The 24366-nt window shown below is 49.4% G+C and overlaps 1 protein-coding gene and 1 long non-coding RNA gene across 2 annotated transcripts in view; one reads left to right on the forward strand and one right to left on the reverse strand.

The window, feature by feature from the left end:
* Window positions 1-1619: 1619 nt before the first annotated feature.
* Window positions 1620-24366, reverse strand: part of HDGFL2 (HDGF like 2) — a 29896-nt gene continuing 7149 nt past the window's right edge. The window contains 16 exon segments of the mRNA XM_083594551.1: window positions 1620-2269; window positions 2693-2825; window positions 4206-4425; window positions 4724-4825; window positions 6167-6237; window positions 6371-6441; window positions 7429-7526; window positions 8224-8503; window positions 10604-10682; window positions 13035-13197; window positions 14516-14587; window positions 16976-17017; window positions 17020-17094; window positions 19243-19455; window positions 21796-21934; window positions 22043-22119. Of these exon segments, the coding sequence (XP_083450677.1) occupies window positions 2176-2269; window positions 2693-2825; window positions 4206-4425; window positions 4724-4825; window positions 6167-6237; window positions 6371-6441; window positions 7429-7526; window positions 8224-8503; window positions 10604-10682; window positions 13035-13197; window positions 14516-14587; window positions 16976-17017; window positions 17020-17094; window positions 19243-19455; window positions 21796-21934; window positions 22043-22119 (1929 nt within the window). The 3' untranslated portion in view covers window positions 1620-2175.
* LOC310753641 overlaps window positions 2276-24366 on the forward strand; it is a 64790-nt gene continuing 42699 nt past the window's right edge. The window contains exon 1 of the long non-coding RNA XR_014543414.1: window positions 2276-2455. This is a non-coding gene — a long non-coding RNA (uncharacterized lncRNA). The remainder of the gene's footprint in view (window positions 2456-24366) is intronic.

The following is a 24366-nucleotide window of genomic DNA, read 5'->3' on the forward strand; positions in this document are numbered from 1 at the left end:
ATTAAGTCTGCTTCAGTTGTTTAAAAAATAGGCATAATCTGAAACTCACGCAGAGACACCCACACCCTACTGTGTTCCAAATGCCAAGACTCTCTTCCACTAACCTAAGGAGAGAGAAAAAGAGAGACGCACGGAGGAACACAGAATTCGGAAATCCCATGAGAAGGTGTGGCCAAAACAGCCAACCGGCACTCACAGAGTGCCCTGTTGCATTTTGGGATTTGCCAAATCAGTAGCAGGGGTGGCGAGCGAGTGGAAAACCAACAGGACAGTGACATGTGACGAAATGGCATCTTTGCACCTGTGTGTGCAGGTTTTTGAGCCACGCTGTCACCCGCAGCCTTAGGAGGAGAGGGGGCAGGAAGAAAATTTGTGCTTTCTCAAACTGGCCTGCAAGGCACTGCTAAACGGAAGCCTCTATGATGCATTTGTCAAAGGGCAGGGGAGAGGAGACAGGATAGATGAGAGATGAGAGAGAGAGAGAGAGAGAGAGAGAGAGAGAGAGAGACTGACCTGCCTCTTCAGAGCTTCCCCAAACTTTGTCGCTCAATTGCTGCCCAAGGTAGTTGCTGGCACTAAGAGCTGGTTGCAGAATTGACTGTGCTGCTTCAGACACCACCCAGAATGCTTCCCCTTGCCTAGTAAGCTAGCTAGCCAGTCTCCTACCTACTCCCCTGCGGGGTGTGTTTTCTACCTGCGGAGAGGTTTTTTGGTTTTGGTTTTTTTTTACAGACATAAGAAGACCAACACCACCACCCGCCCAATAACACAGCATTTGAAAAGCGAAATGAAAATGCAAAACTGCTCAGCTAGTTTTGCACACACCAATGCCCAGCCTCTCCTCCTGATAGGGTTGAGACCAGTCTTGTGTTATTAAGGAGAATGAGGTGGTAGGATTCTTTCAGGGGAACGCTTAGGGGGCAGTCGGACACAACCCACACAAGGAGTTTTGGCTAGGCCGAGGCTGAAAGGCCAACAGCCTAGCGTTCTAGCCAGGCATTCTGATATCTTTGCAGCAGTGCGTGAGAGAATTATACTGTGCAGAAACCGACCCATATCGGCACAGCAACACTTCTTGAAAGGCCTCTCTTATCACGCCTGGAGAGGGTGGCGAACCAGCAACTATCATAAGCAGCAGCGTCCCAGGGAGGAGAGGAGGCACAACGGTGACAAAAAAGAGCTGGGAAAACTCACCTATAGGCCGTAACACAACTCAGAAAGGAGACAAAATCAAAGCTGAATGCCCTGCCAGGGCAACATAAAGAGAGAACCCCAGCAGGATTTTACAATAGAGAAGGAGAACCTTTGGCCCTCCTAGATGTTGCTCAGCTACAACTCCCATCAGCTCCAAGAAGCACGGCCAATGGCCCATTGATGGAATCTGTAGTTCTGCAACATCTGGAGCAGCGAGTGATCACTACGCCTTGTTTGAAATACAAAACAGTCCAGACCCTGCAGAAACAGAATTTGACGGGCGGCACCCTTGAAATCTGAAGCCACGGACTACCACAACCCTGGGGTGATTTAAGCAGAATCTTTCTCCCCGCCCCTCTATCTCTCTCCCCCACCGAGAAGAGAGAGAAACTCTAAATAAAGAAGTTTGACAAGGATGAATGGCATTTTCTTTTCATTAAAAAACAACCCTTTATATATTCATTTCACGTATGTTGAAATCACAAGAGTAAAAGGGGAAGGGTGGGTGGGGAGAGACTGGACAGAGAGTGGGGGAAATCAAAAACAGGGAACCAATACAAACATACATCGGTTGTGGGGCTGCCCCAGAAGTTCATAATCCTCCAAGGAGCGATAAGAGGACTGGGAAACGGGAGGGAGAGGGAGAGGAAGAGAAGAGGGCTCAGGGAGGAAGGGATATGACTTAGGAACAAGCTTCCCCAAGCAGGTGCCCTCCAGGCACTGCTGGACTCCAACTCCCATGAGCCCCCAGCTAGCACGGCCAACGGCCACGGGAGATGGGAGCAGAGGTCTAGGAAACAAAACGGAACCCGCACTCTGGGGGGCACCAAGTCAGGGAAGACAGACCTAGAACGTCATCTACTGTGTGGCTTGGAAAAGCATCTCAGACAGGGCAAGGCAGAGACCTCGCCTCCCCGGGGGCTGCAAGCGTCACAACCCGTCCGGCGCTGCTTCTTCGCAGGGGCCTCCCCCCCCTCGGTTTCAGCTCCCGTCATCTTCCTCCACGGAGTCCGACTCCATGTGGATCGTCTCCCGTTCTGCTCCTGCCCGCTCCGTCGCAGAATAGTCTTGCGTTCTGCAGTGGCACAGAGAGGAAGGGGTTGGGAGACAAGGAGGGACGTGAACCATCTTCTACCACCCCGAGGAAGGAAAACCAAGGCTTGGGGGGACAGGGGGACCCCTTGAGGCGGCTCCAGGGCCTGAGTTAGGTGGGCTAGGAGCCTGACTCTGGATAATGGAGCCTCCTCTGATCTCAGTAAGCGTCTTTCCCCATCCCTTGGAAAAATAACCTCATTCCGACTTCTGCCCAAGTTTGTCCAATTCTAAATTCCAAAATTGGGTGATATGGACGGCAGGGATTTTCTTTTAACACTCCCCCCCCCCCCGGGAAATCCCCCCGACTGCAACACTTTTCAGTGGCAGCCTCTGGGGTGTGGCGGCCCGTCACCTCCTCAGCAGCACAACCAAACCCACAAGAAAAGCCAGAAAGAACCCCTACTCGTTGTGGGTGTCTTCGGGGGAAGCCCCTCCCTTGACGTCCCCGGAAGTCCAGTCTTCATCTCTGTCCTTGTTCTCTGTCACACCTTCTCCTTTCTGGGCTCCCGACTCCCCATTCACAGGAGCTGGGAGGTCTGGGGAAGAAAAGAGATGTCAACCCCCAGGGGCGAGAGAACAGGAAGGGGCGATCTGTTGCCAGGAGTGTGGGCCGGCAATTAAAAAAAACAAGGCGTCAGTGAAGTCAACTCTTTATTCAAACAAACCAAAGCAGCGCAGACCTAGTGATCACAGCAACTCTTTCAAGTAGGTCTTGGCCCAATGAGGCAGTTGTGAGGACTTCCCACCGCTCTCTAAGGCTCTTCCTCTCCAAGGAGTTGCAAATGCCGTCTGCACACAACCAGCCTCTGCACTGCTTTTTTTTTAAGCTTCGCTGTGTGACCAGGGTCACGGGAGTAGCCAGGGGGGTGCAGCTGTACCCCCTAAATCAAGTAAATATAAAAATACTTGACTAACAGACCAGACAGGTTGCAGATAAATTGTTTCTGCCCCATCTAACATCTTACTCCCCCTAACATAAATCTTGGCTATGCCCATACCAGAGGGGAAGGGAGTTGGTCACAGCTGGAGGGGGAGACTCTCTGGATTCTTCAGCGGCCAGACTCCTCTCTGCCTCTTGGCCTCCCTCCTCATAGTCTGAACTGCTCTCTGCCACAGCCTCTTCCTGCTCAGTAAACCCTGTTGCCTCTTCAATTTCTGGCACCTCCTCTCATTCTGCTCCCTCTTCTCTCTCCAACCACTCATCATCATCATCCCACAAAAAGGTAAAGGAACCCTGGATGGTTAAGTCCAGTCAAAGGCGACTGTGGGGTTGCAGCGCTCATCTCGCTTTCAGGCCAAGGGAGCCAGCAATTGTCCACAGACAGCTTTCCGGGTCATGTGGCCAGCAGGACTAAACCGCTTCTGGCGCAACGGGACACAGTGACGGAAGCCAGAGCGCACAGATACGCCGTTTACCTTCCCGCAGCAATACCTATTTATTTACATGCACTGGCATGCTTTTGAACTGCTAGGTTGGCAGGAGCTGGGACAGAGCAATGGGAACTCACTCAGTCACTGGGATTTGAACCGCCGACCTTCCGATCGGCAAGTCCAAGAGGCTCAGTGGTTTAGACCACAATGTCACCCACATCCCTATCATCATCCCACAACCACTCCCCTGGCTTTGAGCCTTCTTCCCATGGGGTTTCCCTTGGGGGTTCCCCAGTTGGTGTCTCCCACCACTCCCTCTGCATCCAGCCAGTCCCAGACATCTGTTATAAAAAGTTTAAGCTCCTCCCAGTTCCTCCACCACTGTCCACTTGGGTTACCTGGCTGTGAAGGATTGAGGAAGGCTGATTGAAGAGAGTGGGATCAATCTCCAAGTCCCTTCCCTGCCTGTCCCTCCCTCCCTCCCCTCCCTCCCAACCAACCCCAATCCCACTCAGAGAGGGTCTCTCTTGCCGCCAGCCTCTTACCAGCACTCGTCTCTTCCTCGCCTGTCTCATTCTGCGTTTCTCCTTCAGGCACCTTCTCCTTGCCTTTGTCCCCCTCCCCTTTGTCCTTCTCCTTCTCCGAATCAGTCCTGTTGACTTTCTGGTTCGCCCCGACCTTTGGCCCCAGGACGCGGGACTTCAGGCATGTGTAGACCTCGGCTGCCTTCTCCATCACTTCTTTGTTGGCCTTGTAACGCCGAATCTTATTACAAACAAACACGGCGTTTTAGACGCTTTCAAATTAGGCACGGTAGTGGAGGTATAAAATGTAAAAGAAGGTACCTATTGATCTACTTGCACTGGCGTGCTTTCGAACTGCTAGGTTGGCAGGAGCTGGGACCGAGCAACGGGAGCTCCCTACGTCGCATAGATTCGAACCGCCAACCTTCCGATCGGTAAGCCCAAGAGGCTCAGTGGTTTAGACCACAGCGCCACCCGCGTCCTCAAGGCTGTGCACAAGCAGTGGGGCCTCCCCAGTCCCTCCCACCCCACCCTCTTACCTTTTTCAGAGTGGCCACGACGTTTGTGTGTTTCTGGAGGATCTGAGAGGTGACCTGAAGGCCGCCTAGTTCTTCCAACGCACTCAGACACCTCTTGACGTCCTAGAGAAACAGGATTTTGGGCACAGTGACCATTTGGCCCACCGGAGCTTACACAAAAACTGCTTACACAGAATAACCATAATAACGACAAGAACAACAATAATGTTGATGGTGATGGAATCCGCGACCAGGGAGAAGAGTCGGCAGAAGAAGAATGGAAGAAATTCAAGGACTATTTACAGAAATACTGCAATACTAATGAATGTTGAATGATGTTGGATTGAAATTAAGTGGTTTCTAGCTGTAATGGTATAAAAGAATATGAAAAAAATGGTTCTTTTTTTATATAAGTAAAAGTCTAAGCCACAATAATTTAAGATGTTGGATAGAAAATAAGGTGTTTTTTAACTGTAATGCTACGAGATAAGGATTTGCTGGACAAATAATTTGAACTAGAATACAAGAAGGGGAGGTATGAGGAGGTCAGGGAAATATGTTACTGAAAAATAAGTTGTGAACTTTATGTGTTTTTATTATTTTTTCTTTTTACCTTTTTCTTTGTTTGTATAAAATGGAAAACTCTAATAAATATCTTATAAAAAAATAATAATAATGGTAATGGTAATGGTGATGATTAGCCGCCCATCTAACTGGGTTGCTCCAGCTGCTCTTGGCAGCTCCCGACAAAATACTGAAAACACCACAAAACATCAAAAACTTCCCCATACAGTACTGACTTCAGATGTCTTCTGAAAGTTGTATAGTTACTCATCTCCTTGACATTTGATGGGAGGGCGTTCCGCAGGGAGGGCGCCACTACCGAGAAGGCCCCCTTGCCTGGTTCCCTGTAACTTCACTTCTCACAGTCAGGGAACCACTAGAAGGCCCTTGGTGCTGGACCCCTAGCAACGGGGATGGAGACGCTCCTTCAGTTATACACTGTTTATACCGTTAGAAGCATCACCTGGGGATGTCCTGTTCCCCGGCCTGTGTCAACTCAAGAGCGCAGGTGGAAAAGGAGGAGGGTTGTATGTCTGGATGTTCCACTGCAGTTCATTGGATTGGAGAAGGGGGAAACAGTGGAACAAGAGACCCGTCTCCTCGGCTCCAGGACTGGGGGGGACCTGCGGCCCTCCACTTGTGGATGCACCTACAACTGCCATCAGCCCCAATCAGCATGTCTAACCGTCAGGAATGGCAGGGGTTGGGATCCTGCACCATTTGGACAGCAGAAGGACCCCTGCCTCAGGTGGGCATCACAGAAGAGTTTTCCAGCAGCGGAAACGGCAAGCAAATCCTAAAGGCGGGCGGGAACATGCAGGCAGGCCCGGGACTTGTAAGCAGAGCTTTCCGGGGGGGGGGGGGGGAACAGGCTCAAAGGAGAGAGGGGCTCCAGCTTACCGGATTGTCAACTTTCAGAGCAAACTTGATCTCGCTGTGCAACTTCTGGAGTTTCTCCTCGATCGTGGGTTCTGCAGACAGCGCAAAGGTTTTTTGAAAGCCGGGGAAAGCATGTCACTTCCCCGCCTGCCAACCCCATCACCAAAGCAAACTCATGCTCCAGTCACATAATCCCTTTTTCCAGCCAGTTTTTCGTTTTTTTACCTTTTTTCTTCTCCACCCTCCTTTCAGGGAGCACTTCTGACTTTTTCCGGCCTCGTTCCGCTTTCAAAGCTCTAGAGACAGAAGAAAAAGAAGGTAAGAAGCAGAACTGGTGCTAAGAAGAAGGCTGTGTCTACTCCATGACTGGGGGGAAACCTGCAAACGGGCAACCCAAAATGTCAAGGCCTGAAGCTAGTTGGTTTGACTACTGCAACGTGCAGTAGGCTGCCCTTGAAGGTGGTCCAGAAACTGGAGCTAACAAAGAACTGGCTGCAAGACTCTAAACTGGGACTGCTCTTGCTGGGCACGTTCCTTGCCAGTAATAAAAGGACTTCACTTGTCACCAAACTGTTTCCAAGCTCGATTCAAGACCCAGGCGCTGAACTTTAAGGATCTGAATGATATGGACGGGCCCAAAAATGGGCAAGGGAAAGCTGCATTGACAAATTCAGTTCTCAGTGTGTTTGGAGGAAACGTAAGCTTAATGCTTGGCACTAGTTTTCTCTCCCAGCTCACCACAGAAGCTCTCCCTAGGTATGTTGTGAGCTGCCCTGAAATTTACGGATGAAGGGTGGCACACTAAAATGAGGAAGAGAAAAGTTGCCCCAAGCCGTTTAATCAAACTACATTAAACCTCCCTCCTCAAAGCATGTTGGGAACTGACTCAGGTATACAGGCTGAGGTATACGGCCTCGGCCCAGTATACCTGAAGGAGCGTCTCCACCCCCATCGTTCAGCCCGGACAACTGAGGTCCACCTCCGAGGGCCTTCTGGCAGTTCCCTCACTGTGAGAAGCAAAGCTACAGGGATGCAGGCAGAGGGCTTCTGGGTAGTGGCTCCTGTCCTGTGGAACGCCCTCCTATGAAATGTCAAGGAAATAAACAGCTATCTGACTTTTAGAAGACATCTGAAGGCAGCCCTGTTTAGGGAAGTTTTCAATGTTTGATGTTCTATCGTGTTTTTAATATTCTGTTGGGAGCCGCCCAAAGTGGCTGGGGAAATCCAGCCAGATGGGCGGGGTATAAATAATAAATTTATGATTATTATGATTATTATATAACCTGTTCCGGGTCTTCTCTTCTCCTTGGCCCCTCTTCTCCTTTTGACTCTGTTTCCTCGAGATCTCGGAGGGCTGCTGCTTCTTCAGGGGCTTTTTCACCTGGAGGGGGGAAGAAAACGAGAATGTCACAAGATAGGCTATCACATCCCAGTGAAAAACCTCCCAGGCTTCCCCTGCTCTTTGATCTTTGAAGGGCTATGGTAAAATAGCTGCTTTCCTATGTACAAGATCAGGACTGCAATGCCTCAAAGGACCGCCACTCCCTCTATGAACTAGCCCAGACACTTCTGTCGTCATCTGAGGCCCAGCCAGGGAAGGCAAGAGAATGGGCCTTTTCAGTGGTCTCACTGCAGGGACGTGGGTGGCGCTGTGGGTTAAACCACAGAGCCTAGGACCTGCCGATCAGAAGGTCAGCGGTTCGAATCCCCGTGACGGGGTGGGCTCCTGTTGCTCGGTCCCTGCTCCTGCCAACCTAGCAGTTCGAAAGCACATCAAAGTGCAAGTAGATAAATAGGTACCACTCTGGTGGGAAGGTAAACGGCGTTTCTGAGCGCTACTCTTGGTTCGCCAGAAGCGGCTTAGTCATGCTGGCCACATGACCCGGAAGCTGTACGTTGGCTCCCTCGGCCAATAAAGCGAGATGAGCGCCACAACCCCAGAGTCTATCACAACTGGACCTAATGGTCAGGGATCCCTTTACCTTTACCTTATTATTATTAGATGAAGTATTATTATTAGATGAAGTTCAGCCAGGCCCCTTTCCCAGGGGGCTCCCATCCCTGCCTTGCCAGCTCACCTCTTTCTCCACTTCTGAGTCGGAAGACGATGGGGCCTTGGGCCGCCCCTTCTTGCTCTTCTTGGGGACCTCGTTGTCCACACTGCTGTCGCTGTCCGAGTGCTCCACCTCCCCCTTCTCGGCCTTCTCCTTTTTCCGCTCCTTCTCTTCCCGCTCCTGTTCCCGGAGGCGGCGCAGCTCCTCCTCCTGCTCACGCTTCCGCTTCTCCTCTAGCTCCCGGCGGCGCTCCTCGTCGCGGCGTTTCCACTCACTGATGCGGTCCACGTCGCTGTCACTGTCGCTGGGAGGGGAAGCAGGCAAGGAAAGAGACAATAAATGACTGTGGGCGAATCGGAACGCAAGCTCCTGGCTACTCCCGAGCGCCAGACTTGTTAAAAAGATTGCAGGGTGCCTTGATGTGGCGACCGCGGCAAGCCACATCGTCGAATGTCCTGCGTAAATGCTACCAGACTAGTCTGTCCTTTATTTCAGTTGCCTGCACTGCTTGGTCCCTAGCTCAGGGAGGGCTGTGAGAGCTGAGAGGTGCACTTGTGCAGAGAGAGAGAGAGAGTGGAAAGATATACATTTGTGGCTGCATATATATGAGTGTGTATTTTCATCCTCTAATCTGGATTCCGCCTGGATAAAGCAGTTTGGAATTAAGTCTGCTTTAGTTGTTAAAATAACAGTAATACAGTGGTACCTCAGGTTACATGCGCTTCAGGTTACAGACTCCGCTAACCCAGAAATAGTGATTCAGGTTAAGAACTTTGCTTCAGGATGAGAACAGAAATCGTGCTCCGGCGGCACGGCAGCAGCAGGAGGCCCCATTAGCTAAAGTGGTGCTTCAGGTTAAGAACGGACCTCCGGAACGAATTAAGTACTTAACCCGAGGCACCACTGTTATCTGAAACTCACACAGACACCCACACCCTACTGTGCTCCAAAAGCCAAGACTCTCTTCCACTAACCTAAGGAGAGAGAAAAAGAGAGATGCACAGAGGAACACAGAATTCGTAAGTCCCATGAGAAGGGTTGCGCAAGCTTCCTCAACCTCGGCCCTCCAGATGTTTTGAGACTACAATTCCCAGCATCCCTGACCACTGGTCCTGCTAGCTAGGGATCATGGGAGTTGTAGGCCAAAAACATCTGGAGGGCTGAGGTTAAGGAAGCCTGGTGTGGCCAAAACAGCCAACTGGCACTCACAGAGTGCCCTGTTGCATTTTGGAATTTGCCAAATCAGTAGCAGGAGTGGCGAGCAAGTGAAAAATCAACAAGACAGTGACATGTGAAGAAATGGCATCTTTGCACCTGTGTGTGCAGGTTTTTGAGCCACGCTGTCACCCGCAGCCTTAGGAGGAGAGGGGGCAGGAAGAAAAATCTGTGCTTTCTCAAACTGGCCTGCAAGGCACTGCTAAACGGAAGCCTCTATGATGCATTTGTCAAAGGGCAGGGGAGAGGAGACAGGATGGATGAGAGAGAATAATAATAATAATAATAATAATAATAATAATAATAATAATTTATTTGTACCCCGCCCATCTGGCTGGGTCTCCCCAGCCACTCTGGGCAGCTTCTAACAAAGATTAAAAATACATTAAAATGTCACACATTAAAAACTTCCATGAGCCTTCAGATGTCTTCTAAATGTCAGGTAGTTGTTTATCTCTTTGACATCTGGTGGGAGGGCATTCCACAGGGCGGGCGCCACTACCAAGAAGGCCCTCTACCTGGTTCCCTGTAGCTTTGCTTCTCGCAGTGAGGGAACTGCCAGAAGGCCCATGGAGCTAGACCTCAGTGTCCAGGCAGAACGCTGGGGGTGGAGATGCTCCTTCAGGTATACTGGGCCGAGGCCGTTGAGGGTTTTAAAGGTCAACACCAACATTTTGAATTGTGGTCGTAAATGCACAGGCAGGAAAGGCAGGCAGGCAGGCTAGAACACTTCCTGACCTGCCTCTCCAGCGCTTCTCCATACTTTGTGAGAGGAAGAGGTGCACTTGTGCAGAGAGAGTGTGGAAATATATACAGTACATTTGTGACTGCATATATGAGTGTGTGTGTAAAAGAGAAGGGGAAAGGGGAATGTTCTCTGTTGTTATCAGACAGCAATAGCACTTAGTGTGTGTGACTAATCACTGTGTGATCTCCAGAGTCAGGACCAGCAGGACACAGGGGGTTTCCCGACAAGCACAACGTTATCGGGAGGGTCTCCCAAATTCTCTCCCAAATTCTGTGCTATGCCATCGCACCACCAACACCCACTTTGCAATTGATGCCCATGGCACCTTCTCTATACTCGAGACGTGCCTGCTGGTCCGGGGAGGTTAGCAGACCCCTGCTCTAGGTTCCCGCATTAAGCAGCGATGGCCGCGGTGTTCACGACAGCCCCACCTTCGCTCACCTGTCGCTGCTGGAGCTGCTAGGGAGCCTCTCTGCCTTTGGTTTCCTCCCACGAGGCTTCGGGGGCGGCTTTTCCGCTGCTGCCGGGGGGAGAGGAACAAGTAGAGAATTAGCTATAGCCATCTCCTAGCCACCCAGTTCCTCAAGTGAAGCAACCTGCCCGCATCCCATGTAAAAAGCTGCAGTCTTTTCCTGTGACTCGGGGAAGGGCATGAGCGACACAGGAACTCAGCTGCGGCGGAGGGGGAGAAGGGAAGCAAAGCCGCTCCTTTCCTCGAACCCCTTCCATTTGGACTGGGCATTGCAGGTGCCCGAGTTTGCTTCCGTGGCGCTGTGGGTTAAACCACAGAGCCTAGGGCTTGCCGATCAGAAGGTCGGCGGTTCGAATCCACCGTGATGGAGTGAGCTCCCGTTGCTCAGTCTCTGCTCCTGCCAACTTAGCAGTTCGAAAGCACGCCAGTGCAAGTAGATAAATAGGTACCGCTCAGGCGGGAAGGTAAACAGCATTTCCATGTGCTGCTCTGGTTCACCAGAAGCAGCTCTGTCATGCTGGCCACATGACCCGGAAGCTGTCTCCGGACAAACGCCGGCTCCCTCGGCCAATAAAGCGAGATGAGCGCCGCAACCCCAGAGTCGGTCACGACTGGACCTAACAGTCAGGGGTCCCTTTACCCTACTCTTCCCTTTGCATCGTGCATGTAGACCATTAAGCTTGAGAGGGAACAATCTGTCTTATTGATGTAAAAATGCTTCCAATGTGCGAGGGAACTAACAAACAGGAAGAGTCCAGCTAGATCAGTCCAGTCCAGCAAGCTCTCAGCTTACGCAGGGGTTACGTTCTGGGGGCCGCGCCTAAAGCCAAAATTGTGTATAATCAAAACACATTGGGTGCAATGTGCCCAAGCCTTTTTCCTCAGGCACCTGGCCTCTTCCCACCCTCTTTTTATTTATTATTATTTTTTGCCAAGTGCATAAAGCTGGATGTGCGCAAGTTGCGGGCTTACTGTTCCCTGTTTCTAGTGCCTCTAGGAATCCCGCAAACAGGGAGAGAAACAGTCGTCCCGCATCAAATGGCACTCAGGTGTCTACTGACGCACACACTTGCTTACACAAGCATTCTCTTGATCCCTTGAGAAGGATCTCCTGGTTTTAGCCTTATTCTTACCATACAGTTCTATGGTGCATTTGGGATTTCATACTTTGCAAAAAGCTTAGAAGACAGTCTAGGCATTAGGCAGTATATAAATCAATAAACAGCAGCAGCAGTCGTAGTGCTGGTATAGTAATGATAATAGGTTATTTACTTCTGAGTTTTCCATCTGGATTTAACGCACCAGAAGGTATGTAATCTCCTCCTCTTTCCCTCACAAGGACAAATGTGCCCGATGAACTCATGGCATGCTACAGCAGACCCAGGGGGCAATACTCATTGCGCTTGTCCTCCCCAGATCTGCTTCAGAGGGTTGGGAGAGCCCACAGAACAGATGGGGGGCAGGGGAGGGGAAAAGTTTTGTCATGCAAGAAGAAATCTTTGTCAGGAAACGAACAGGTTGCCTGGCAATACAGTGGAAGGAATACAAGAAACGACCAATTGACACGCCAATTGACACACGACCGCACCCAACCTGGAAGTGACTTTAAAAATGGCAAAAACAATCCTAAAAGAGCCCAGAAAGGGCAAAAGTAGTGCACAGCAATCCCACAAGACTTTGGAAGTGCAATCGTAAGAGCCTTTGCAACAGATGATTGAAGAGTTGGGAGTTTGAGCAAGGAGGTTTGGAGGGGGTGGTTGTGGCAGAACTTGGCCAGCCTGGTAAGCGCTGCTGGGTTTTTTAAAGGGGTTTCCAGAGGTTCAGAGGGCGTTTGCAGGCCTTTCCAACGGCGTTTCCAAATACATGCCATTTCACCGGCGAGCCGTAACCCCCACGTAAATGGGGAGTTGCCTGTACAGCATAGCATTAAAGGCAAATGTTTCGCCGGCAGCACAAGGCTTTCCGCTTGCACAATGGAACGTTCACCCGCCCCCCCACAAGTCTGCCCGGAAGACTTGACTGACAGCACACATGGAGGAGAGGGCAAGAAATCCTGTCGCACAAGCAGAAAGCCTTGTGCGTAAGTGGGACTAGCATGGGCCGCATCCTAACATCCCACAGTTCTCTCTTGCTCAGCAGCGATGTGGAGGTGGGACGCATGAGAAGTCAGAGAGCAGCTGCTGGCACTGCTGGGAGCTGGTCCAAAACAGATGGACGTAGCAGCCTGCAAGAGCCAGGTTTAACCCTAACATGGGGGGAGGGGGCCGCTGAAGAAGTACCTATTTCATGCCAAGACAGCCAAAGAAGATTTTTGAAGGCATCAACTCACCCTTTGGACAAAAACACACAACACACACCCATAAACGGGCCGAGCTACGGGAAGAAAACCAGGTCTCCTACCCGGCTTCCGTCCCCGGGAGGGCTTCTTGACGGACTCGTCCGAGTTGGAGTCGGAATCAGACTTGGGTGTGGGAGCCTTGGCATTCTCTCTGTCGTCGTCGTCATCCTCCTCCTCTTCCTCCGAATCAGCCTTAGCATCCGAGTCGGAGCCCGATTCGATTTTCTGCCAAGACACAACACGATGCAAGGAGACCCCTACCAGGCCAGAGCATGTGTGTGCCTCCCTGGCCAATGATCGATCAGGGCACAAAAGGAACAGGGTCAACTTGCCCACCACTTGGCAGCTGTGTTCCAAATTCTCCTGCATCCTAGTTCGACGGACCGCTAACCACTACACAACAGTGGCTCCCATGGGTCATTCCATGCCACGTGATCCAATGACTTTCACTTTACCATTTTATATTGATTTCAGTTTCCTAAAAGTAGTATAAGAGAAGTTCCCAAATCTCAGTTTTTAATTTTTTTTTACTCACCCTGTTGTCGAGTTATGAGGGTTTGAAATTTCAAACCAAAAAACCAAAAACTCTGACAATTTTGGTCTTGCTAGACTACACATAAACATTAAAAGCTCAGGCCAGAATTGCGATACAGTCAAACCTCAGTTGTCGAATGTAATCCATCCCGGAAGAGAGAGATAAAACTTTATTCACATTAGCCAGTGGCCATAGCAACAATAAAGCATTACAGTACGTGCAAAAAAGGAAATTTGATATAAAAGCACAATTTAAAGTCCTGAATCAGCCGTCAGTTAGTGGCCCTTATTCTGATTGCCCCTGCTATGAACCTAGGAACCTTTGCTGTTATCTGCACATTTTGATCTGATAGAAGAAAGGACATTGTGAATCCGTTCTGGAAGCCCATTTGGCTTCTGAAATGTTCGACAACTGAGGCACAGCTTCCGACTGGATGAAGGAACTTCCTGCACTAAGGAAGAATCTACGTCAGATGTTCGGCTTCTGAAAAACATTGGAAAACTGGAACATTTACTTCCGGGGTTTTCTGCGTTTGGGAGCCGAGGTTTGACTGTATTTCAAAACTAAAAACACCAATCTCTTCAAAACTTCGTGGGCTTTAATACGATATGTCACATGATGGACTTTAAATTTTAAATGTAAGTTTTACAAATTTTAAAAGCGATGTTTAAAAATGGAATACAGTTTTAAAATCCCCCCCAAAAGTATTATTTCATATTTCTAAGAGCTCCCTGCCAAATTTCATCTTGGAATCTCAATGAGATCACATTTTTTAAAAAAAAATATTTTGCACACCCACGCCTGCCTTATTGGGTTCCATTTAGGATAAATGGGTCTTCTTGGGAGTGAAATGTAACAGAATAAACAATACTTCAAACCTTAGCATCAGTTACTTAAGGCATTTCTTTAAAAAGCTGTTCGATTAAAAGGTTATCTGAAAAGCTGGTCAGGCTTTTCTTTTAAAATTAGGCTCCCAAGTGAGGCCTTTGTATTTAAAGGGCCCTTTACCTTTTTCTTCCAGCCGCCTGCAGCTGCCCTTCGTGGAGCCCTTGGCGGAGGCTTCTTCTCTGGAGTGAAGTCCTGCAAAGGGAGACACAGGAATTTAGGTGTGAGGCCAACACCCTTGGCCTGTCACAGGGGAAGAGGGAAATACTCTAGTTTTTTAAAAGCAATCTACAAAGGGACCTTTTAAGCAGGAAAGCACCTGGAAGGTCACCTGATTTCGGGCGGGAAACTAGGATTCACAGACTGATCAGAACCATTATCCCTACTTGACGGGCATAGAAAATGGGCACAGCTGGGCCTAAAGGCCACGTTCCCCTATGCAGCGCTCAGATGCCTACAAGGTAAGCGCAGTGCCAATCGCAACAGCAGTAGCTGGCAGTAACACCAGCCTCCTTCACAAATCCCCCGCTTTGCAGGGCTGCTTCGCAGGGGGGCTGGATGGGATGATGTCCAGGGTCCCTTCCAACTGCAAACTTCTGGCGGGGGAGAGTTCGGATGCAGGATCGTGGCTCCTGCACCCGCCCCAACCATCCCCTGAAACAGCAGCCAACTTAATACAATAATAACACAATAACAATTAATTAATTATTGTACCTCGCGCATCTGACTGGGTTGCCCTAGCCACTCTAGGAGCCATGGCAATAGGTAAAAGGTAAAGGTAAAGGACCCCTGGACGGTTAAGTCCAGTCAAAGGCGACTATGGGGTTGCGGCGCTCATCTCACTTTCAGGCCGAGGGAGCCGGGGTTTGTCCGCAGACAGCTTTCCGGGTCATGTGGCCAGCAGGACTGAACTGCTTCTGGTGCACGGAGGACCGTGACAAGTGCCAGAGTGAACAAAAATGACGTTTACCTTCCCGCTGCAGTGGTACCTATTTATTTACTTGCGCTGGCGTGCTTTTGAACTGCTAGGTTGGCAGGACCTGGGACACGGCAATGGGAACTCACCCCGTCGCAGGGATTGGAACCACTGACCTCCTTATCAGCCAGCCCAAGAGCAGGGATCAGCAACCTGCGGCCCATGGGGGTTGTTTAACCAGCTCATGAGCCAACCCTGAACCGAGCCGCCTGCTTGGCGAGTCCCCACACGCTGCACTAAACTGGCACAGCGTGGCATGGTGACTCGCTTCCTCAGCGCTGAAAATTGTGTCTGTGCAGACGCTGGAAATCGCAGGGATCTCCGCTGGAGTCAACCGGCCCCGGTGAGGTAAACCTTGTCAAGCCCTGCCCAAGAGGCTCGGGGGTTTAGACCACAGCGCCGCCCGCCACCCATTCATAAGAATGCAAAGTCTTGCTATCCTCTATTTTTCACTTAACACAATGGCTACACCGCTTGTTTGTAATAAAACCTCTGAGCTGTTTACAATGTACCATATTTTCCCATGTGCAAGATGCCCCCGTGTATAAGACGCCCCTTGTTTTGGGGACACCACATTAAGAAAATGGAAGAAGATTGTATTTGTGTATAAGACGACCCCCAATTTCAAACATATTTTATATAGGGAAATACCTAGTCTTATACACGGAAAAATACGGTATTTAAATTATAGGAAGTGCCATCTAAAAGATTGATTTCTTTTTTGCTTATAGCTATCCAATACCCTCATTACGTTCTTTCTAATTAGTTCATGCCCCAGAAATCAAATCTCTGTCTCATCAGAAGACAGCATCCAACACTATAGCCCCTTCATTTCAGAAGAAACCCTCCAGCTGAAAAGACACATGCCAACGTTGTACGGATTTTGGCATGCTGGGGGGGGGGGAGTTTTTATATCAGCAAACATGTCTGGAATGTTAATTTTAATCTGACCACTTTTTAAAATCCACTGTTTTATGTTGCACGTTATTCTGTATTTTATTCCGCTGCACATCACTTAAGAAATCTCAGGCCGCCTAAGATCACTGTCTACACTGACTGGCAGAAGCTCTCCAAGCTTTCTATAAATCTGTTAAATAGTAACAATCAATGGGGACGCGGGTGGCGCTGTGGGTTAAACCACAGAGCCTAGGACTTGCCGGCGGTTCGAATCCCCGCGACGGGGTTGCTCGGTCCCTGCTCCTACCAACCTAGCAGTTCGAAAGCACTTCAAAGTGCAAGTAGATCAATAGGTACCTCTCCGGCGGGAAGGTAAACGGCGTCTCCGTGCGCTGCTCTGGTTCGCCAGAAGCGGCTGAGTCCTGCTGGCCACATGACCCGGAAGCTGTACGCCGGCTCCCTCGGCCAATAAGGCGAGATGAGCGCCGCAACCCCAGGGTCGTTCGTGAATGGACCTAACGGCCAGGGTCCCTTTACCTTTACCAATCAATGAGCATTTCTCACAACCAGTGATTGGGCTGTATGAAAGGTAAATAAACCTGCTCCAAGTTGTCCAGGGCTTCATATGTCAATAACAGGATCTGCAAGACTCTTCCCATCAAAACCACACTTGCCACCTAGCCCTCCAGCCCAGATCAATTGAACCTCACCTGGTCGCTGTACTTCTCAGACTCAGAGGAGCTTTCAGAGTTTCCTCCTCCTCCGACGGCGACGGAGTGGCCTGGTCGAGGTCACTGGATGATTTCCGCGGCCGTTTCGCCGCTGGCATCTGAAACAGGGGAAAGCGCAAAGGATGGGGATGACTTGCTAGGCAAAATAGGGAAAAGCCTTCTCTTTGTAGGGGGAAAAAAGTATCAGCTCTAGGCAGCGAGACTGGAAAAACATGAGGAGCCCTGCCAGTGGTCCATCTGTTCTCACAGTGGCCAACCAGATACACTAACCCAGGGTTCACCAAACTTGGGTCTCCAGCTGTTTTTGGACCACAATTCCCATCTTCCCTGACACCTGGTCCTGCTAGCTGGGGATGACGGGAGTTGTAGTCCAAAAGCAGCTGGAGACCCAACTTTGGGAAACCCCCAACGCAACAGTACACAATAGCCCTCTCTCCTTCTTCCAGCAGCAGGCACTCAAATGGCAACAACTTTAAAAAGCTTCTCTGTACATGGCTGCCCTTCAGACTGCTTCTGACAGTTCCAAAGCAGACCCACTTTTCTTTGGGGCAAACAGCTGCTGTGAACTTCTTTGCCAGGGCTGGAGTTCTCTTATGGCAGCCATGTTGCAGACCGCCCCCCAACAAAAACACCCTCTGAGTTACAGCACCTATAAATGTCACACCGCCATGTAACAAGAATGTTACAGAGCTAGAGAATATGAAGGAATCTCTCCACCTGCATCGTTCAGCCCGGACACTGAGGTCCAGCTCTGAGGGCCTTCTGGCGGTTCCCTCCCTGCAAGAAGTGTGGTTACAGGGAACCAGGCAGAGGGCCTTCTCAGTGGTGGCACCCACCCCGTGGAATGCCCTCCCATCAGATGCCAAGGAAATAAACAACTACCTGACTTTTAGAAGACATCTGAAGGCAGCCCTGTTTGGTGACGTTTTTAATGACTGATGTTTTAATGTATTTTTAATATTTTGTTGGAAGCCACCCAACGTGGCTGGGGAAACCCAACCAGATGGGCAGGGTATAAATTTATTATGATGATGATGATGATGATGATGATGATGATAGAACAATGAAAATAATCCAAGGAACTGGAGCAACTCCCTTACCGCAATGTAACGAACGAATTTGCAAACGACACCAAAGTGGAAAGGGTAGAAGACAGAATTGGGATTCAAGATGACCTTAACAGATTGAGGAACTAAGCCTAAACTGACAGAATGAATTTCGATAGGTGAGGTTCTGCACTTAAAACAGGAAGAACCAGCTGTACAAACATGAGGGACCCTATAATGGCAATAGTACATGTGACACAGATCTAGGGGTTTTAGTGGACCACAGGCTTTACGTGAGTCAACAGTGTGGATGCAGCAGCAGAAGAAAAAGTCAATTTTTCTATTCTTGACTGCATAGTGTCCAGCTCAAGGGAAATACAGTCGTACCTCGGAAGTTGAACGGAATCCGTTCAGGAAGTCCATTCAACTTCCAAATGTTTGGAAACCAAGGCGTGGCTTCCTGCAGCCAATCAGAAGCCGTGCTGCACCTTCGGGTTCCAAAGAACGTTTGCAAACCAGAACACTCACTTCTGGGTTTGTGGTGGTCGGGAGCCAAAACATTTGAATCGCAAGACGTTCGGGATCCAAGGGACGACTGTAATAGTATTCTGCCTCAGTCAAATCCCCACTTGAAGACCTGGGAACTGGTTGTTGCCTCTTGGGCTCCCCAGAGGTATCTGTTCAGCCCAGGGGTTGTCAACCTGGTCCCTAACGCCCACTAGTGGGCGTTTCAGGATTCTAGGTGGGTGGTAGGGGGTTCTACAGGACAAGCTGAATCCTCCTTCCATCGAGCACTGGTGGGCGGCAAGGAAATTTTACCATCAAGAAAGATGCATTAGTGGGCGGTAGGTATAAAAAGGTTGACTACCCCTGGCTAACCACTGTGGGGAAGACAGGCCAGAGGTGGGGAATCTATGGCCCTCCAGATGTTGCCGGATTCAACTCCCATCACCCTTGACCACTGGCTATACTAGCCAGGGATTGTGGGAGTTGGGGTCCAACAACATCTGGAGGAGGGCTATGGGTCTCAAGCTACCCCTGAGACAGGCCTTTGGTCTGTTTAAACAGGGCTCTCCTTATAGTAAACAGAGAAGTCCCGTTGCCCAGACTGGCCAGTTTAGACAGGGAGCCCACAGTGGGAGACCAGGGCTGGGGGAGGGGGGGGTGGAAGCACTTTCACTCCCCAGCGGCTACACTCACTTTCATGGCTAATGGCTTCCGCTTCAGACCACTGTGATCGCTTCCCCTGTCCGACTCGTCGCCGCTCTGCACTTTCTCCACGGTCACTCCCGCAGCACCGACCGCTGCCATCGGGGCAGATTCCTCCTCCTCCGCGATGTCGCTTCCGGCTCCTCCGCCTCCGCCGACTATGGGGTCAATGTCGGGGACTTCGCTATCAGAGGAGCTTATTGGCTGATGGGGGATGGGAAGGAAGACAGGCAAACCGTTAAGACATTTTTCCTAAAAAAGTTGTAAATCCCCAAGCACCATTCCACAAAGAAAGAAACAGAGGGGGACGAAGCTGGGAGCATAAGTCTACCAACGGTGTCTGGGGAAACTCAGGTTCACCTCCTCACTCAGCCACGAACCTTGGGCCAGTCACTGTTGCTCAGGCTAACCTTCCTCACCTCCACCTCTTAATCTCAGGTTCAAGCCCCGTGTTGGGCAAGAGATTCCTGAATTGCAAGAGCTTACAACTCTACAGTGGTGCCCCGCAAGACGAATGCCTCGCAAGACGGAAAACTCGCTAGACGAAAGGGTTTTCCGTTTTTTGAGCTGCTTCGCAAGACGAATTTCCCTATGGGCTTGCTTCGCAAGACGAAAACGTCTTGCAAGTTTGTTTCCTTTTTCTTAACACTGTTAATCCAGTTGCGACTTGACTTCGAGGTGCAACTCATAGAACGCAGTGTACATAGTAGCCTTTTTTGAGGTTTTTAAAGACTTTGGTGATTTTTGAAGCTTTTCCAAAACTTCTTTTGCAGCCATTTGGTAAGTTAAGCTTTTAAAACTTTTTTTGGGGGTTTTGGATTTTGGGTTGGGGTGCTTGGAATTCAAGGACTTGGTGTTGGGGAGGGGTCTGCAAGAATCTGGAAGCTTGTGTGTGTTTTTTTCTGCATTTTTATGATTTTTTGTGACCATTGGGGCACTCTGCTGTTTTTTTTTAAAAAATCTGGATTTGAATTTCTGTGTGCTGGGTGGCTGGTGGAACAGTTGGGGAGGGGTTTGCAAGAATCTGGAAGCTTGTGTTTTTTTTCTGCATTTTTATGATTTTCTGTGACCATTGGGCCACTCTGCTGTTTTTTAAAAAAATTTCTGGGTTTGAATTTTGAAATGCTCTTTACAGTATGTGTGACTTTGAAGAGCACTTAACAAACTCTTGTTGTACCAAATTTGGCTTTGTTTGGACTTTTTTTGACCATAGGAACGCATTAATTGATTTTCAATGCATTCCTATGGGATTTCGTGCTTCGCAAGACGAAAAATTCGCTAGACGAAAAAATTCACGGAACGAATTAATTTCGTCTTGCGAGGCACCACTGTACAACTCTACGATTCTATAACCTATGCTCTGGTACCCCCTCTCGGCTAGATTACTGCAGTACGTTATATGTAGGCCTGCCCTTCAAGACTACTCTGAAGCTTCAGTTATTGCAGGCTGCCTGCTACAATTTTAACCAGTATAGCCAGAGTTGTTATTATTTATTTCATTTCTATACTATCTTTTTAGAAAAGCTCTTCATGTTACACCTATTTTGAAAGAATCATATTGCCTGCCTATTTGCTCCTGAGCTCAATTTAAAGTGCGGGTAAAAAGGTAAAAGGTAAAAAGTAAAGGACCCCTGGATGGTTAAGTCCAGTCAAAGGCGACTATGGGGTTGCGGCGCTCATCTCGCTTTCAGGTCGAGGGAGCCGGTGTTTGTCCACAGAAAGCTTTCCGGGTCATGTGGCTGGCATGACTATACTGCTTCTGGCACAACGGGACACTGTGACAGAAGCCAAAGTGAATGGAAACACCGTTTACCTTCCCAGCACAGCAGTACCTATTTATCTACTTGCACTGGTGTGCTTTTGAACTGCTAGGTTGGCAGGAGCTGGGACAGAGCAACAGGAGCTCACTCTGTCGCAAAGATTCGAACTGCCAACCTTCTGATCACTAAGCCCAAAAAGCTCTGTGCTTTAGACCACAGCACCTGTGTCCCTTGAAGTCCTGGTACTTACTTTTTAATGCCCTAAACAGCTTGGACCCAAAATACCTGAGGGAGGCCCTCCAATTTTTAAACCACGGTGTTAATTGGCTTCTCAGTGCCAGGATGTCTGTCTTACCAATGACAGCCTTGGTGTCACCATTGTGTCACCATTCATATTTTCTGCATTTCACTTCCTTCCAACCTTGCTGCGTACAGTCCGTCCCACCCCCCCCCCAAAACAACCCCAGCAGGTATATCTGCATCACGAATCTGGTGGACTGTAGACCAAGAAAGCTTGTGCCACTGTCAATCTGTAAGTCTTTTAACATGTTGTAAGGCTGTTGCTTTCGATGCAGACGACCGACGTGGCCCTAGTGCGGGTGCAGAATTATTTGTGTCAGGGGTTGGGAATGTTTGGCCCTCTAGACAGCAGGACCAACAGATGGGAGTTGCAGCCCCACGTTTGGAGGGTCAGAAGCTCCCCACCCCAATGTATGTTGCCCTGAGCGGGATGTACAAAGCCAACTATTGTAGCTCCAGCAGGGCTGTTCTTGACGCCACTTACCGGAGGCGCACTGTAACTGGCATGCGGGTTGTTCTGGATCTCCCACAATCCTTCGTTGAAGCCTTTCCGTTTGTTGGGCTTTCCATATTTGTCCTTGTATTTCTCGTAAGGGAAGAGGTCTTTGGGTCCCAAGAAGGCCCTGGGGCAGAGAAGGAAAGCAAAGGTTAGAGAATGGAGCAGGGCGGCATCGAGCAAACGAAACGCGGGAAAGCCGTGCCCTGCCCCAGATCCCGAGACCGGAACTTACGTCTCGTGGGTGCCGAAGAAGAAAATGGGATATTTGTTGGGCGGGGGCTTCACTGCGCCGTCAATGATATCGTCGATCTGAAAAGAAGAGAAAGTCAAATGGGATCAGCATGGCGGCTTGAGCGATTATCGCAGAAAACCACCTTGGTATCGTGGTTAAAGCGGGGCTGGCCAATGTGCAGTCCAGATTTTTGTTGGACTACAACTCCCATCATCCCTGTCCATTGGCCATGCTTGCTGGAGACGATGGGAGTTGTAGTCCCACAACATCTGCTACGCTTGGGTTAAGAGCACAGAAAAAGCATTTTGGTTCCTGAAATTCATTCTGATTGTGCGTATAAAAGATACCTGATAGAATTCTACAGGACAGTACAGTGGTACCTTGGGTTACGTACTTAATTCGTTCCGAAGGTTCGTTCTTAACCTGAAGAACCACTTTAGCTAATGGGGCCTCCCGCTGCTGCCATGCCGCTGCCGCACGATTTCTGTTCTCATCCTGAAGCAAAGTTCTTAACCCGAGGTTTAGCGGTTAGCGGAGTCTGTAACCTGAAGCGTATGTAACCTGAAGCGTATGTAACCTGAGGTACCACTGTAGTGTGTGAAAACAGTCAAAAAAACAGGCATGCTCTTAAAATTGCCCCTTTCCACTGCAAGTTCTCAGGCTTCCTTCAACAAACCCTGTTCAAGGGAGAGTCCTTTTAAGATTAGTTGAAGCGAAAAGGAGGAAGAAGCAAGGTCCTTTGGATCCGTCACCGTGTTTAAAAATAAAAAAGGTATCTCGTTAAATATTCATCATTATATCCACTCCCAACAGACTTACTCCACAAGAATAGTAGGTGATGACATCAATTTGTACAATGTGAACCTGAATAGGTTCAAAGTAACGGAGCCAGTAATTAATCATTTTAAGTTAGCGGCTGAATCAGAACTGAACAGGATGAGAGAGAAGAAATACCGTTAAACCTTTGGGTTCGGTTCAGCATTAGGGCAAGGTCTAGCTCTGCCAGTTTCAAAATGAGATTAAATTGCACACTTCAAGGAAAGGGTTTGCTGCTGCTGCTGCTGCTGCTGCTGCTGCGCTACTTTGCAAGTCAGCTGGTTCACAGCAGAAGATTGTGCTCTTTTGCTGAAGCGCTATGGCATGAGCCAGGTGACTTGCTTCATAGCAACAAAAAGATGCTGCTGTGTGCCTGCATGCCAGCCAGCCAGATGGTGGAGGTGTCAGGTGCCATCCTGGCACCCAGGTGTGCAAAATGCGCCTGGTGAGTCTTGATCACTGGGTGCAGGTGTGACTGTCAGCTAAGCCCTCCCTTTGCAAGACAGAAAGAACAACATGATGCCGTAACATCACAAATGCTGAGCATCCCTTCTCATGTTTGGCTTGGTGAGTGAAACCTTAAATATGTGGGCTGTTTCCCCCTCCCACCCCCAGATCTCTAGGAGCAAGAAAGCAGGTTGAGGGTACAAACTCCATGTACAGCGTCCTAAGTCAAAACCCCAAAGCTGCTAGAAAGGAGCTAGTCCCCGGATAACGACAGGATATACAGTGGTATCTCGGGCTAAGTACTTAATTTATTCCGGAGGTCTGTTCTTAACCTGAAACTGTTCTTAACCTGAAGCACCACTTTAGCTAATGGAGCCTCCTGAAGCCGCCGCGCTGCTACCACACGATTTCTGTTCTCATCCTGAAGCAAAGTTCTTAACCCAAGGTACAATTTCTGCGTTAGCGGAGTCTGTAAGCTGAAGCGTATGTAACCTGAGGTACCACTGTATAGGCAAAGGTTCTTGTCTGTCACAAGGTGCCTAGAACGCTTTCAAGGTGCAGAAGTGAAGATTTGGGGTAGCGGGGAGCCGACCACTGTACAGTGGTACCTTGGGTTACATACACTTCAGGTTACATACTAGCCCAGCACCCTGCCCTCAGAGTTACTGACCAGATGTTGCAGTAAGAAGCCAACAAGCACAACTGGAGTGTAACAGCCCTCTCCCCTCCTGTGGTTTTCAGCAACTGGCATTCAGAAGCACGCTGCCTCCAACAGCGAAGATACAGCAGAGCCATCGTGCCCCATGCTACATCAACAACAACAACAACAACAACAACAACAACAACAACAACAATAATAATAATAATAATAATTTATTTGTACCCCGCCCATATGGCTGGGTTTTCCCAGCCACTCTGGGCGGCTTCCTACAAAGATTAAAAATACGTTAAAATGTCACACATAAAAAACATCCCTGAACAGGGCTGCCTTCAGATGTCTTCTGAATGTCAGGTAGTTGTTTATCTCTGACATCTGATGGGAGGGCGTTTCACAGGGCGGG

This window comes from Podarcis filfolensis, assembly GCF_964270895.1.
Source record: "Podarcis filfolensis genome assembly, chromosome: 18".
In the NCBI taxonomy this organism is placed as follows: Eukaryota; Metazoa; Chordata; class Lepidosauria; order Squamata; family Lacertidae; genus Podarcis; species Podarcis filfolensis.